Source organism: Meriones unguiculatus, chromosome 1, assembly GCF_030254825.1.
Source record: "Meriones unguiculatus strain TT.TT164.6M chromosome 1, Bangor_MerUng_6.1, whole genome shotgun sequence".
NCBI lineage: Eukaryota > Metazoa > Chordata > Mammalia > Rodentia > Muridae > Meriones > Meriones unguiculatus.
The window spans coordinates 96,015,453-96,028,472 of NC_083349.1; the positions used below are offsets into that span (position 1 = coordinate 96,015,453).

The 13,020-nt window shown below is 56.2% G+C and overlaps 1 protein-coding gene across 1 annotated transcript; it reads right to left on the minus strand.

Moving 5' to 3' along the window:
• Positions 1-353: 353 nt before the first annotated feature.
• On the minus strand, positions 354-10,116 carry Pkdcc (protein kinase domain containing, cytoplasmic). Its single transcript, XM_021648710.2, has 7 exons — positions 9,315-10,116; positions 5,185-5,307; positions 4,183-4,454; positions 3,510-3,589; positions 3,158-3,259; positions 1,422-1,595; positions 354-1,218 (listed from the first exon to the last, which is right to left on the minus strand). Exons 1-7 carry the CDS (start codon positions 9,951-9,953, stop codon positions 1,133-1,135), a joined length of 1,476 nt encoding a protein of 491 aa, XP_021504385.1. The 5' UTR covers positions 9,954-10,116; the 3' UTR covers positions 354-1,132.
• Between the last annotated feature and the right edge of the window lie 2,904 nt (positions 10,117-13,020).

The following is a 13,020-nucleotide window of genomic DNA, read 5'->3' on the forward strand; positions in this document are numbered from 1 at the left end:
CTCCCCACCCCCCTTCCTTCCTTCTCCATCAGTTAACTGGGAGGCCAGCACCCTACTATGAGGATGACACTTCTAGGTTAAGGCTTTGTGCACAGGAAGCCGAAATGTGATAAATTAAGAACCTCTTTGAGAGAAAGGGACCCACCCTCATACATGCTCGAGATGTGACATGGAGGGTCCGGTGGGAAACAAGCATCATGGGAGAGGAGTCTGAAAACACAGCATTGCATCTTCAGTGTTTGCCACTGAACCTGCCATCCTCTGTGAGACACACACAGCACCCACCAAATGCACTAGAGGCATAACCGGTAAAAATGTAAAAATGTTTCTCAAGAACTCATGACTGAGAAGAGTATCTGTCACAAAACATCATTTTATTAATTGCTTAATTTTTTTTACAAAAATAAACAATTTAATGAAGTAAAAAAAGCTTCTGGATATGCAAACTCCAGGAGGGGGAGAGCCTGGTTTGGGCTGCTTGGTGGCTTTCACTGAAAGCAAATGAGGCAGAAAGGTCCCGACCCTACCCCCACCCCAGGTCCTGGCTCAAACGCAATCTGCTCCTCCACTCCAGTCTTGGCTCATATAGACATGTGCATTGCTGCCTACGACCCCGGGCTGGCCTAGGAGCAACCCCTAAGGAGAGGCCAGAGACAGCCTTCCCAGGTCCTGGTTCACTCGCATCTTGGAGCATTCCCCCAGCTCGCCATTTGGAGCTAGGCCTACAGAACACTCTGTGACCGACTGTCCCCGTGCAGCTCCTACCCACTGTGGCTTAGGCAGCGGCAGTGTTCTGGCTACATTCTCAAACCATGAATGCAGGGATGGGGCTGCCCGTGGAACTGCGCCAGTTAAGACCAACCTGAGCCCTGCTCGAAGCCCAGACCTGGCTCAGGAGAAGAAGTCAGATCCCAGCCAGGGATTCCCAGGCTAGGAGCAACAGTCTCAGACCTCAGCTGGCAAACTCACATTTTAACCTTTTGCATATTGCACGTTTGTCCTGGTCACATTAGCTGCTCTGGGGTGACAGCTTTGTCTGCAGGGATGCCCAGGTGATACGAAATGTCTCGAGTGCAAGTCACTCACACAGCAGGCAAGCCCAGCTGGCGAAGACAGCTGAGCCCACAACCACTCAACCAGGGGCCTTCACGTATGTCGTCTTGCTGGCATCGGGAACCACTTGGCTCCATCCAGTCTTAAAAAAGACCAGCTTCCGACCTAGGGGCAGAGATGAGAGGTTACAGGTCTGGGTCATTTCCTCCTTAGAGGCAAGGCCACTCTCTGTAAGGACACACAGACACATCTCTCTCACCATCTCTGCCTCCCCATTGGCTTTTTCTGAGGGGAGGGGGTGCTCTCCCTTTTACATCCTCTGGAGAGGTCAAGCCATTCCTTCGAGATATCCCCTCCCTCTGGCTCACCTGTCCAGGTGGTCTGGTTGGTGACCACAAAGGCACGACACTGAGCATGGCTCTCACAGACATTTACAGCCTCAGCCAGGTTGAACACAGACAGGAGGCAGCCGTTATGGTGGTAGGATGGCCAGCAGCGATAGTCCTCCTGTGTGATGGTGCTCTCTGGAATGCGTTGGTACTCTAAGGGATGAAGGGAAGAGAGTGAGAACTGTGTGCCTAGGGTGAGAGAGGGCTGAGGACCACTCTGTGAATAGGGCTTGCAAGACTCATTTGCTAGATGAAAGCTGCTGTCTGAGCCAGCCCACCCAGCATGGAAATGAAGGCAGTCAGAACTCCTGAAGCTCGCTTGACAGCCAGGCACAGACGTGGATTTGAGGACATGCATATCGTGTAAATTTAAGGCCATGTAGCTAGTTTAATAGCACAGGATACATGGGGGCATGTGTGGGCCAGGCACATACTCAGAGATACCAGCTGTCCGTGTTGGGCAATGAGGTCAGGGCATTTCAGCTATCTAGAACGGGGCTTCTCAAATATCCTGGTACGTATGTATTTCCATGCAGAATTATTAAAATTCTATTGGGGAAGGCCTGGGGTGGGGCCTGAGGATTCCTGACTAGCTTCCAGTCCTGCCCATGTGTTGCAAGGGTTCAGAGCCCCTCGGACACACTTGGTCCTGACTTCGGGAAAAGGCCAGCTAAGCTTCTAAGATAGGCCTGGGACCCCAGTGAAGGAGTTCTGAGGTTAAGAGGCAAGTAGATTAACACAAAATGCAACAATTCAGGGTTCAAATGTTTGAGAAGAGTTGAGGCCTCCCTGTGGTCCAGAGCCCCAGAGGCTCAGAAGTACAAAGACTCTACAAAAGGCCAGGCAGTAGGCCTTTGGCTCACTGGTCTTTCCCAACTGCCATGGGAGCCCCAGTTGCTGACTGATAATGCAGAAGCCCTGGGCCTCTGGCCACCCCACCCTCCTGCCTCCTTCTCCTGCCAGGGACTAGACCAAAGTCCAGGCAGGGTTGCTTGTGATTTATGGCCCCATAAACGGAGTCCTCAGGGACAGAGCCAGCCATTGTTCACCTCGTTAAACTTTATTTACAGGGCTAACGAGGGCTCCCCCACCCCTAAGGCTGGCCAGGCCTCCTTGAAAACAGAGGCTGCCCACCCCTTGCCCCCCTGCCAACCACTGCTAAACCCTAAGGCTTCCGTAGAGGGACCACTGCCTGTAGCTGTAACAGTCCCCATCCCCGGGGGAAGCGGCTTCTTGGCTGGTTTCAGGTCAGGCTGCCCTCCATGCCCCAGGAACGCAGAGGAAGGAAAGAGAAGCAAATGTGTACTGTGTTCCGGCTGTGTAACCGGAACTGTGCTAATTGCTTTTATACACCTTGTAGGCTATTTACTCCCAGTAAGAATTTTGCTAGGTGAATTATTTTGAACCCAATTCACCAATGAGGAAAATGAGGCCCCAGGGGTAAGTCATACAGCCAGTCCATACAGGGGTTTGAAGCCGTACACAGAGAGCGTGCCAGTGCTTACCCCGCTGTTCAAGTCAGAATGCTACCTGTTCCCGGTCAGTCAGAGACAGGACTTCAAGGCGAAAGCCTCACTCCGTAAGCCCCGAGAGTGGCCTTTGGAGACTACAGTCTCCAGAAGAAGGGTAAGCCATAGCCCAGCGGGGGGGAGGCCACTCCCTCTTAAACGTGCTCCCACCTGTCCAGTCCCTGGGCCCCTGCCTCGGTCACTCACCACTGCTGCCTGTAGAGTTCTGCAGGTACTGTCCGCTCCGGTAGAGGTGCAGCACCATCTCCAGCTGGGCCAGGGTCTCATCCACCCCCCAGGCCAGCTCTCCTGCAATGTGCAGTAGAGTTATCCCAGCATCACCCGGCTCCCGATCCTCCCCCTGGGAAGCCAGCTACTCTCCTCCCTGAAGCCAGGGCTTGTGCCTGGAGCTTGGTGTCGAGGGAGGACCCTTACTACACAATGCTGTTTTAGAATATGATGGGTCCTAGGTTTTGCAAGGCCCAGGGTCATTCTTTCCCCATTTCTGACAGGGCAGGCCTGGGCAGACGATGGGAAGCAGATGGGTCCTGAGGCTTACCTGTGGCATTGACGATGGTATCCAGCAGGGGCCTGAGGGAAGGCGGGGCGCTATGGGGCAGGAGGTATGTGAAGAAGAACCTGTGGCAGAGAGGAGCCGGGGGCCTGAGCTTTGGAACTATGTCCTTCCCTTTCACTTCCACTAGTTGTAGACTCTAATGTGGCCTGGGGGCCTGAATCTTCACACAGGGGCCAGGCCTGCCCACATTCTCCTAGGGACCCTACTTAGCCTTGAGGCATGGGATGGGCACAGTTGTGACTACAGCTAACTTCAGACCAAACTGGGACCAGGGATCCCTTTCTTTACCCTCCCTCACCTTCCAGCCCACACTGTCCTCTGTCTGACCCCGGCGATGGAGCAGCCCCATAGCTGGGGTTTCTCAGCCATGAGGAGCTTTGTAAAGGTCAAGAGCTAGGGTGGAGAAGGAACATGCCAGTCCTGGCAGCCCTGGGCCCTGCATGTGATACTATTTTAAGAAGCCTCCAGCTGCCCCTCCAACCCAGTTCTCCTTAGAGCTCTCTATTTTTAGCTTCACAGCCGCATTCTCCCTTGACTGGAGCCCCGTGGTTCCAGTGGTCAAGGTTATTCTCCCTGGTTGGCCTTTTGGCCCCAATGGGGCTCTTACTCTCCCAGCCCCTCCCTTGGCTGGAATCCCAAAATGGAGGGTCGGTACCTGTAGGCGTTGTAAAGGTTCCGTTTCTCATTCATGTCCTCACACCAGCCCTGGGCCGAGCAGGGCAGGGTGAAGTTCCTGGCCGGAAACTCGAGCACGCAGTCGGCACTGCTAGTGCATGGTGTATCCTCTGCACGGGCATCGTCCAGGTCTGTCACCTTCAGCTCCCCATCCACTAGCACGAATTGCCGAGGGCGGAAGTCAAGCAGAGTCACTGAGCCCAGAGGCGAGTGGGCGAGGTGGTGGAGAAGACGGCCAAGGCTGAGGCAGATCTGAGGGCAGACACATGGGCGGCTGAGGCCAGAGCACTGGAGAGGTCATCAGTCTTCAAATTGACCCTTGGCTGGACTGACCACTGGGAGCGAGACAGCAGCAGGAGTGCGGGCCCAATGGGGCTCTTACTCTCCTTAAGCCACGCCTTGAATGTGGCTTCAGCTCAGCGAATGGGACTAGACCTGTGGGTCTCAACCTTTACTACAGTTCCTCACGTTGGGGTGACTTTCGTTGTCACTTCATAACTGCAGTCTTGCTACTGTTACAAATCGTCATGTAAATCTGACACGCAACCCCCGGTGAAAGGGTCATTTGACCCCCAAAAGGGTTGTGACCCACAGCTTGGGAACCACCGGACTAGTGGAAGTGCCCAGATGTGCCTAAGGTTATTTGCGGCCCCAGGAAATTGGTCTGCCTATACCAGCTGTGTAAAAAGGCATGCGTGAGTGTGTACACACCCACACATGTGCACACACTTGCCCTCATTAACACATGTTTGTACACTTAGATGAATGTGCACATATGCTGTAGGAAACAGGAAAACAGCAGGAACACAAATCGCCAGGATCTCTGTCCTGATCTTTGTTTTAACCCTTTGGCCCGCGGCCGAGCTGTGCGTGCTCCTCCCTCCCTCCCTGGGTGAGGAGTCTAGGCTGTCCTGGGAGGCTGCCTTCTAAGGGAGAACCATCCCCAAAAAAAGCCCAGGCCTGAGCCCGCCTCCCTGCTTACTCGGAACCGATCTTCCCAGGAAGTCTGTAACAGCTGGATCATTTCCACAGGGGCGCCCAGCTCTGTGATGGTGGTCAGTGTGTCCGGGATGTCCTCACTGTCCTGGTAGCAATAGCCGTAGAGCTGGGGGAAATCCAGGGCAGGTCATTAGGTCACAGGGTAGAGGTAGGGACAGAGAAGGACTGGACGATCAGATGCCCCGCCCTCCGCCCTTGAGGACACCCCTCTGCCTCTGCTTCAGCTCAAGCCAGTAGGATTTCCTGGGAAGTGTGGCCTCTGTTCCTGAAGTCAGCTTCTTCTGGCTTGGTGGCATCAGACTTTCACCCTGTGTTACTCAGGGAGATGGGCAGGCTTAGTCACCATGTACCGGGCACTGTGCTAAATGCGTGCTTAGTCCAGTTCTTCATTTTAAACTTTATTTTAGTGTGTTATTATTGTGTGCTGAGGTCAGAAGGCAACTTTCAGGAGTCAGTTCTCTGCTTTCACTGCGGGCTCTACGGAGTGAACTCAGGTCATCAGGCTTGGCGGCACATAATTTTACCTGCTGAGCTACCTTGCTAGTCTTTTAGTTCTTATACTCACCCTACTGGCATGTGGCTACTGTCATGCCTAATTTGGGGTGGGGAAATTGACTCAAGTGAGGTCGTGTCACTTAAGTAGGTTATACAGCTAACAAACACAGGAGCTAGGATTCAACGAACGTCACCAGTATTTCACAATCTGGTTCCTCTGCTAATACACAGGTCAGCAAATGATTATCTGATTTCCTCCCCTAGTCCAATTTGTGTCAATTTATTTAGCATCTCAGCTCTCCAAAGCAAAGAGGCACATCTGGTGTTTTTTGCATATGTGCATAGGTGACATAAATGGGGGGGGGGAACACAGTGAAGGGGGGTCCTCAGGGAAGGTCTGTTTGGGAGAGTATGATAATGAATTGCTATGCATGCGCTTTTTCCCTCACCCTGAGGGAGGGCTCCTGGTACCACCCAGCTGGAAAGCACAGGGGAAACCTTTGCCATTAACACCCACATCAGCATTCTCATAGGGTGGCCTGTTCCCAATGTTTCTCCCAAAGCACTGCATAGTTCAGGCTTATAATGGGCTCCAAACAGCCAGCACCCTACAGAGCATGAGCACAAAGGCCGAGTTGTCCAAGCCATACAAGGAGAAGTGAAGATCTCTGCAGTGGAGGGTTGAGATGGAGGACAGGGAGCCCACGGCCTAAATACGCCTATACACAGCAGCCCCTTATGCCAGCACCCTCCCCCACCCCAGCTGCCCTGCTTGCCCCAAACACCCACTCTCATCCCAGGAGCCCCAATCCTGAACCACCAGAGGAGCTGGCCTCAGTGGTAGTCTACAGATTACCTGGGCTGTGAGGTGAGGGGCTGGGGGCTGCCCTGGTTACCCTCTTTTTCTCTTTTTCTCCATATCCCCAATCAGCTCAGTGAGGCCCCAGACTCAGGATGGGCTTTGGGGAAGGTAAAGAGAGCAGCCCTGGGGCCTGGTTCTCATTTTCTTGCTCCAGTGTGAGCCTTTGTGGGGAACTTCTGAAGGTTATTAAACACCCGGAGGTCGTTAAATGCACTGTTAACGAGGTATTAATCAACACCCCTCAGGAAAAAAATAAAAAGACACCATTAACCCCCCCTCGCCACCACCACCACCACCACCAGAGAGCATGAAGCTGAGCACTGCAGTTGCATCTTTTGTTCTTTTGGGAAGAGAAATTCACTGTAGCATGGTCAGAATCTGCAGCTCAGGCGGGCCTGGGGCCATCTGAGACCTGAGGTCCCAGGATGATGGGGGGGGGGAGAGAATTTTGTGCCCTTTGACCCTGGACTATGGAGGCATCTCTCCTGGGAGGAGAGTGTATATGGGGGATAAAGAGCGTCCAAGAGACAGAAAGAACCCCCAGGCAGCCTCCTGGTGACCAGCCTGTGCCAGGAATGGCACAGTGGGACTCCATTGCTGTCTTGCATTCACTAGCAGAGCCCATAGCATAACTTCAGGCTGTCCAAAGAAGGGGAAGGGGTCTCAGGAGCCTGGGATATTTTAGAAAGTCCTCTGGCTCCTCCCTAGCTCAGCAAACAGTCAATGGTTCTGAAATTTTAAATGGTTAGGAGGTATTAAAAGAGTGTGATTTCTAGTTCCTGGCATACGCTCTGAGGCCTCTTGGGCAGGAGGACCTACTGCAGGCCCTGTTGGCTACAGGGGCAGCCTATCTGAAGAAGCCAGAGGGACGCAGGCCTGTTTGTCAGAGAATAAGTGGGGAGTCTCACTTTCAAAGCAGCCCCTAAGACAAACGGGGGACTTCCACTTTTCCCTAGGACTTCCTTCTAACCTAGGGGGTGCTAGCTCCAATCTCAGCCCGGAAGAGTCCCAGCCCATGCCGAGGGATGCCATGCTGGTGAGGGCAGGGGCGAAGTGTGTTCTGTTGCAATGTCTTGTCTTTCTCCGGTGCCCTCATTACTGGGGCGCAATATTACAGAGAAGGACCTGTCTATGGGTCTGGGTGGGTGGGGGGGTCTAGCTGGTATTTGGTGAGGCCAGCGACATGGGAGTTCCCAAGGTATAGGAAGGCTCACTGAATGTCAAGCATGTCCTGAGAACAGGCCTTGAACCATTAACAAACACTGAATGTCCTGCTAAGTCACCCAAGGCCTCTCCATCCCCTCAGAATCTGGCTGAAACCCCAGGCTTTCCAGAAAGTTCCCAAGAACCCAGAAAAGGAAAAGGAAACAAGATTCTTCCAGTTAGAATGGCCACGTAACCAGCTGCTCACTCTTTTAAGCTTCAGTCAGTGTCAGCCATGCAGCCAGGCATACACACCCACAATGGGTAGCTGTCTGGGACCAAGGCATAGATAGCCTAGGACCTTGACAGAGCTCGTCACAGGTCTGGCTAGGACTTGGGGGCCTGTTCCAGGGAGACTTGGAGTTCTCAGGAGTGCAAGCAATGTTCTGGCCTCCTCTGCTCTACGTGGCCCACAGACCCTTCCAGGCCTGGGGCCTCCTTCTCACTATGGGGGAAAGAAGACGGGATGGACTGCTGGGCTTCTGGTCAGCCTTTGGGCATAGAAAGGTTGAATCTGGGGGCTGTGAGGTGGCTGGTGTGGGCAGCCGGGAGTCTGCCCATACTTAGGTCACCTGGCCAAGAGAAGTTAGGGGTCCCCTTTCAGTCAGCTCAGGCACATGCACAGGGAGCTGTCTGTCTTATCCAAGGCAGAGACCTCAGAGAGGGGAAGTGGGCTGTGTTTGGATGGTACTGGCCTTGGAGGGACAAGGTGTGTGTGTGTGTGTGTGTGATCCTTCCTGTCTTTGTCCCCAGTGAAGTAGGAAGGTGTGCATCTGGCTTTTTGAACTGTCTAGTCTCTTGGCTAAGCACACTCAAAAGAGCATGGCATTCAGGCTGGCAGGCCTTGAGTCTTCTGGCCCAAGACCCCAAGGATTCCCCTGCGGCTCAGCTGGACCCACTTAAAGTCCCAGGGAAGCCCATGGTCACTTCTGGGAAACGCTGTGCATTTTTTTTTTTTTTTTTTTTTTTGTGCCTCTTTTATCCCTTCCAATGACCTGTGAGCTGAGTGAGGAATGAGAGCCTCCCCGAGAATCAAGTGGGATACAGTCTCTTTTCAGTCCTTCCCATCCCCACGGAGGTAACACCACCTCCAAAGGCAGACACACCACTGGACTCTGAAAGAAGCGGGGCTCAGGCTCTACCAATATGCGGCTCCTACTACTGCAGCTGGGAGCTGACTGAGGCTGGATGTTGGAGCTGGGCTGGAGGTCACTAAGACTGGAGACAACACTCTGGTGTTCAACAGTCAGCCTTAGCCAGCAGCAGGGTCTTCTGTGGTCACAGCTCCTAATCTCTCTGCCTTACCACTAGTTTGGGGCCCTTCTTGTCCTTGCCTCTGTGTCTAAGGGATGTCTATCTGTAAACTGGGTAGAGTGTTATTCCGAAAGGGTGAGAGGCAGGCAGGGTGGTTCTGGGTGGCGGGTCCCTAATCTGGATTTCTGCATCTAGCGGCCACCGGGCAGTCTCTGACGCCTTGTGACTTCCTCTATTAGACCAAGGCGTCTTCCAGAATGACCAGCCAGCCCCCTCGTCCCGGAACCCCACTCTCGTACCTGCAGCACGTTGGGGTGCCGCAGTCGCTCCAGCAGCACCATCTCCTTGAGCAGCTTGTGGGCCGCCAGGCGATAGCAGCCCCTTCGCGCCCCGAACTCGCGCACGCAGCTGCCCAGATCGTGGCCGCTGAAGTCCACCGCTTTAAGCGCCACCGCGGCGCCGCCGGGCAGGCGGACCCGGTACACAGCCTTAGTGTAGCCTGAGCCCACGTACTGCGCGCCAGACACGTTGCGGAGCGCGGCGCAGCCCAGGCGCGGGCCCGGGCCGGGGGAGCCCGGGCCGGGAGCAGGGGGCCAGCCCGGAGCGCCGTCGGGCGGGGGCCGGACCCGCGGGGGCCGGGGACGCTGCAGGCCCGGCCCGCCCGGAGCCAGGTCCATCAGGCGCCGCCGCTCCGGCCGGCCGGCTCCCAGTCCCGGGCCCCCGCGGGAATAGCGCTGCACCTCCTCGTAGCGCGCCCGGATCTGCCGAGCCAGCTCCCCACGGCCCCCGCGACGGCCCGGGCCCGGGGCTGCCGAGGGCCCCGGGGACTGGCCTGGCCGCGGAGGCTCCGAGCCCGGTGCGAAGAGCACGTTGAGAACGGAGCCCAGCAGGAAGGAGGCGCAGAAACCCGCGGCCACGGCCACCCGCCGGCGCCGCATCGCTCCCCTCCCCCCCGGCCGGCCGCGCGCGGCTCCCCGGCCCCGGCCCCGGCCCCCGGCGGCTCAGGCTCCGAGGCGACTCCGCTTCGCGCCGCGCCGGCCCCCTGCCCAGCCCGCGCGCATGGCCCGGGCAGCCCCGACCCCGGCCCCCGGCGGGCGGCACATCGGCCTGACACTTGCCTCCCTCCCGCCCTGCCCCCGCCGCTTATAAGGCCCGGAGCCACCCCCGCGCCCGCCCCTCCGCCAGCGCCTCCCCGCGCCCGGCCGGGCCCGTTCTCGGCGCCGCCCCCTCCGGCCGCCCGGGCCGGCCTTCCCCGCTGACTGACAGCGGGACCTCCTCCCGCGGCCGGCCGGGCCTGGGAAGCGGCGCGGAGGCGGCTCCGGCCCTGCCCAGCGCGCGGCCCCGGAGCCCAGGCCGGGGAGCGGGGGAGGGGGCGGCGGCGTGCGCCGTGCAGGGGTTCCAAGCCCCGGGCGCAGCCGGATAACGGGACCCGGAGGCCGAAAGCGGAGCTGGCCGGCAGGGTGCGGGGAGTTGGAGGGGCGAGGCCGGCGGGGGACCGGCTCCCAGGGCCGGCCCGCCAAGGCCCGGGTGCTGGGGTCGCAGGGGTGCACGCTGCCTCCTGGGGGCTCGGGGCTGCGCGCGGGGGTGCACGCTGCCTCCTGGGGGCTCGGGGCTGCGCGCGGGGGTACCGCCTCCCGCGGCCGAGGCTGCTCTAGGGACAGCCCAGGGTCTGGGTGTGGTAAAGGGCGGCGGTCTGGGGAGGCGGCCTGGCACCTGTGAGAGTGAGCGCTAGGGGTGGGGACTGTGGTCTCAAGAGTTAATCGTGAGGTTTCGGAGATGGTCTGTCTGTTCAAAGGTCTTCTCCCAGAACTGTGATGTTGCGTGTCCCGGATTCCCCACATCCCCCGAGATATCTCCATCTTTGACTCGCCAGCGAGTGCCTTGGTGTCCCACGCAGGTTCTGCCCGTGGGTGTGGGCATCCGCGTGTCTGGAAGGGGCTACTGTGTCCCGGGAAGGGAGGGTGTGCCCTGTGTGTAAGTTGGTGCTGACTCCATCAGAACTTCTGGTCCCTCCTCCTCCCTCCCTGATTGCATCATTAGTGCTAATTGAGGGGCTTTCACACGCCAGTGCATTAGCTGTTTGGAGTGAGTTCCCCCCTCCTGCGAGATAAGCCACTGCCCCTCCCCCTCGCAGCTCTCTGCTTCCCGAGGCCCCTGAAGCTGTCCAGCTAGGTCGTGGGCTCTCTCCCACTTTCTTCTGGCCAGGAAAATCTCTCTTCCGGCAGTGTCATGGATAGGCTGAAGAGACCGGGTCGGGGGGTGAGTGGGGGGAAGCTTAGGGATTGGGGGTTAGAATCCAGGACCTTCTTTTTGAGGGGCTCTCTTGGGAGGAGAGGCTTTCCCCTAAGAGGTCTCACATTCCTATGGACCGCAGGGATGGACTCTGCGATTAGAAAGGGAATAGAAACTTGTGGATGGTTCTTTGGAGCACGGAAGAGGAGGGGGCCAAATTTCTTATGCTCAGCCTGTGATTGCACTGAGGTAGGCCTTCTGGCTCTGACTCCTTGGTCCCCTAAGACTCAGAAGTGGGGACGATGTTGACTTATTAGTCATGGGAAAGGCAGGTTGAAGGAAGCCATGATTCTCCCTGAGAGATTTGGGTGGGTTTGATGGAGTCCGGTCTATCGGTCTGTTCCTGTTTAAGCTGCTCCGCCCAGCCCAGCTCTGGCCCATCCGGGAGTGTGTGTGTTGGTGTGTGTGTGTGTGGGAGGCTCTGAGCAGATGCCCTCCCCAGCCCTCACACCAGATGTCTTTGGTCTAATTAACTGTGCTGGGAAAACCAACCTGGGTTTGTAAACATAGCTACTGGCTAAAGTCAACAGGGAACAGCAGCAAACAGTTCCCTTCCACTAAGCCTCCTCGCTACCCAGCTTCCCCCCCCCCCCCCCCCGCAAGGGAAGAGGGGGATCTGGGTGGATCAGAAATCCCCTGGCCCGCAGCATGAATCAAAGAAAGACTGTCTGCCTGGGTGACCCCAACATGACTGCCATTTCCTTGCCAGCTCTACGATGTCTTCTCGAGAAGAGTACCAGGTACCATGCCCAAGCCAGCTCTGTCTGCCTCCTGGCAGTTTCAGCTTAGATGGCTACACAGTGAAACATCGTGGGGCACATATTCCTTGAAAAGCTTTCTTTGGTTCGTGGGGTGAGGAAACCTCCCCGGGGAGGATTTAGTGTGCATGCAGCTCAGAGTTGGTGACTATAACGTGAGCACTGCTAACTTCATTACACATCGTGTAGGTATTATAATAACATGTTCTGAAATTAGATAATTGTTCCTATGATATCTCTGCCAAGCTTTGGTGTTTCTGTTATGGTTTGAAAGTTCAGTGCACAAGGGCCAGAGAAATAGGCACAGATGTGCACGCGGTGCAGGCCCAAAGTCCGAAAGCAGGACCCTCACACACAGAAACAAAGACCCTGCGTTGTACTGCCTCACACTTACCCTGCTGCCCTGGGCCCTCACTGAGACACGCAGACACACATGGTCGGAGACAGGATAGGATTTTGGCTCCTAAAAGAGATCGAACCTTTGAACCGATTAGAGTTTCTGAATTGACAGTCTTTAACCAATTTTTGATCGCTTGCCTTTGTGTGTGTGTGTGTGTGTGTGTGTGTGAGTGTGAGTGTGTGTGCGTGCACCCCCCCCCACGTGCTTGGCACATGCCACCCAGGGAGAGGAGTTATTTCAAACAAGAACACCATGCAATGCTACTGTTCCCCCACCTATGTTTGCCCAGTCCCTCCAAGAAAGGCCAGACAGGGCCCACAGCACAGCCTGGGACTCACAGGCCAGGGTCCAGCTCTGGGCTGGTGCTGTTTTCTCAGCACAGTTTCAGACGGCAGCATCTTCTTGATCCCACTTTTCCCCAGTCCCCACCACACACAGGAGCTTTCAGATCAGCATTAGCTCAACAAGGCTCCATGCTTTAGATTCACTATGTATTTTTCTTCTTTCTTTCTTTCTTTCTTTCTTTCTTTCTTTCTTTCTTTCTTTTCTTTCTTT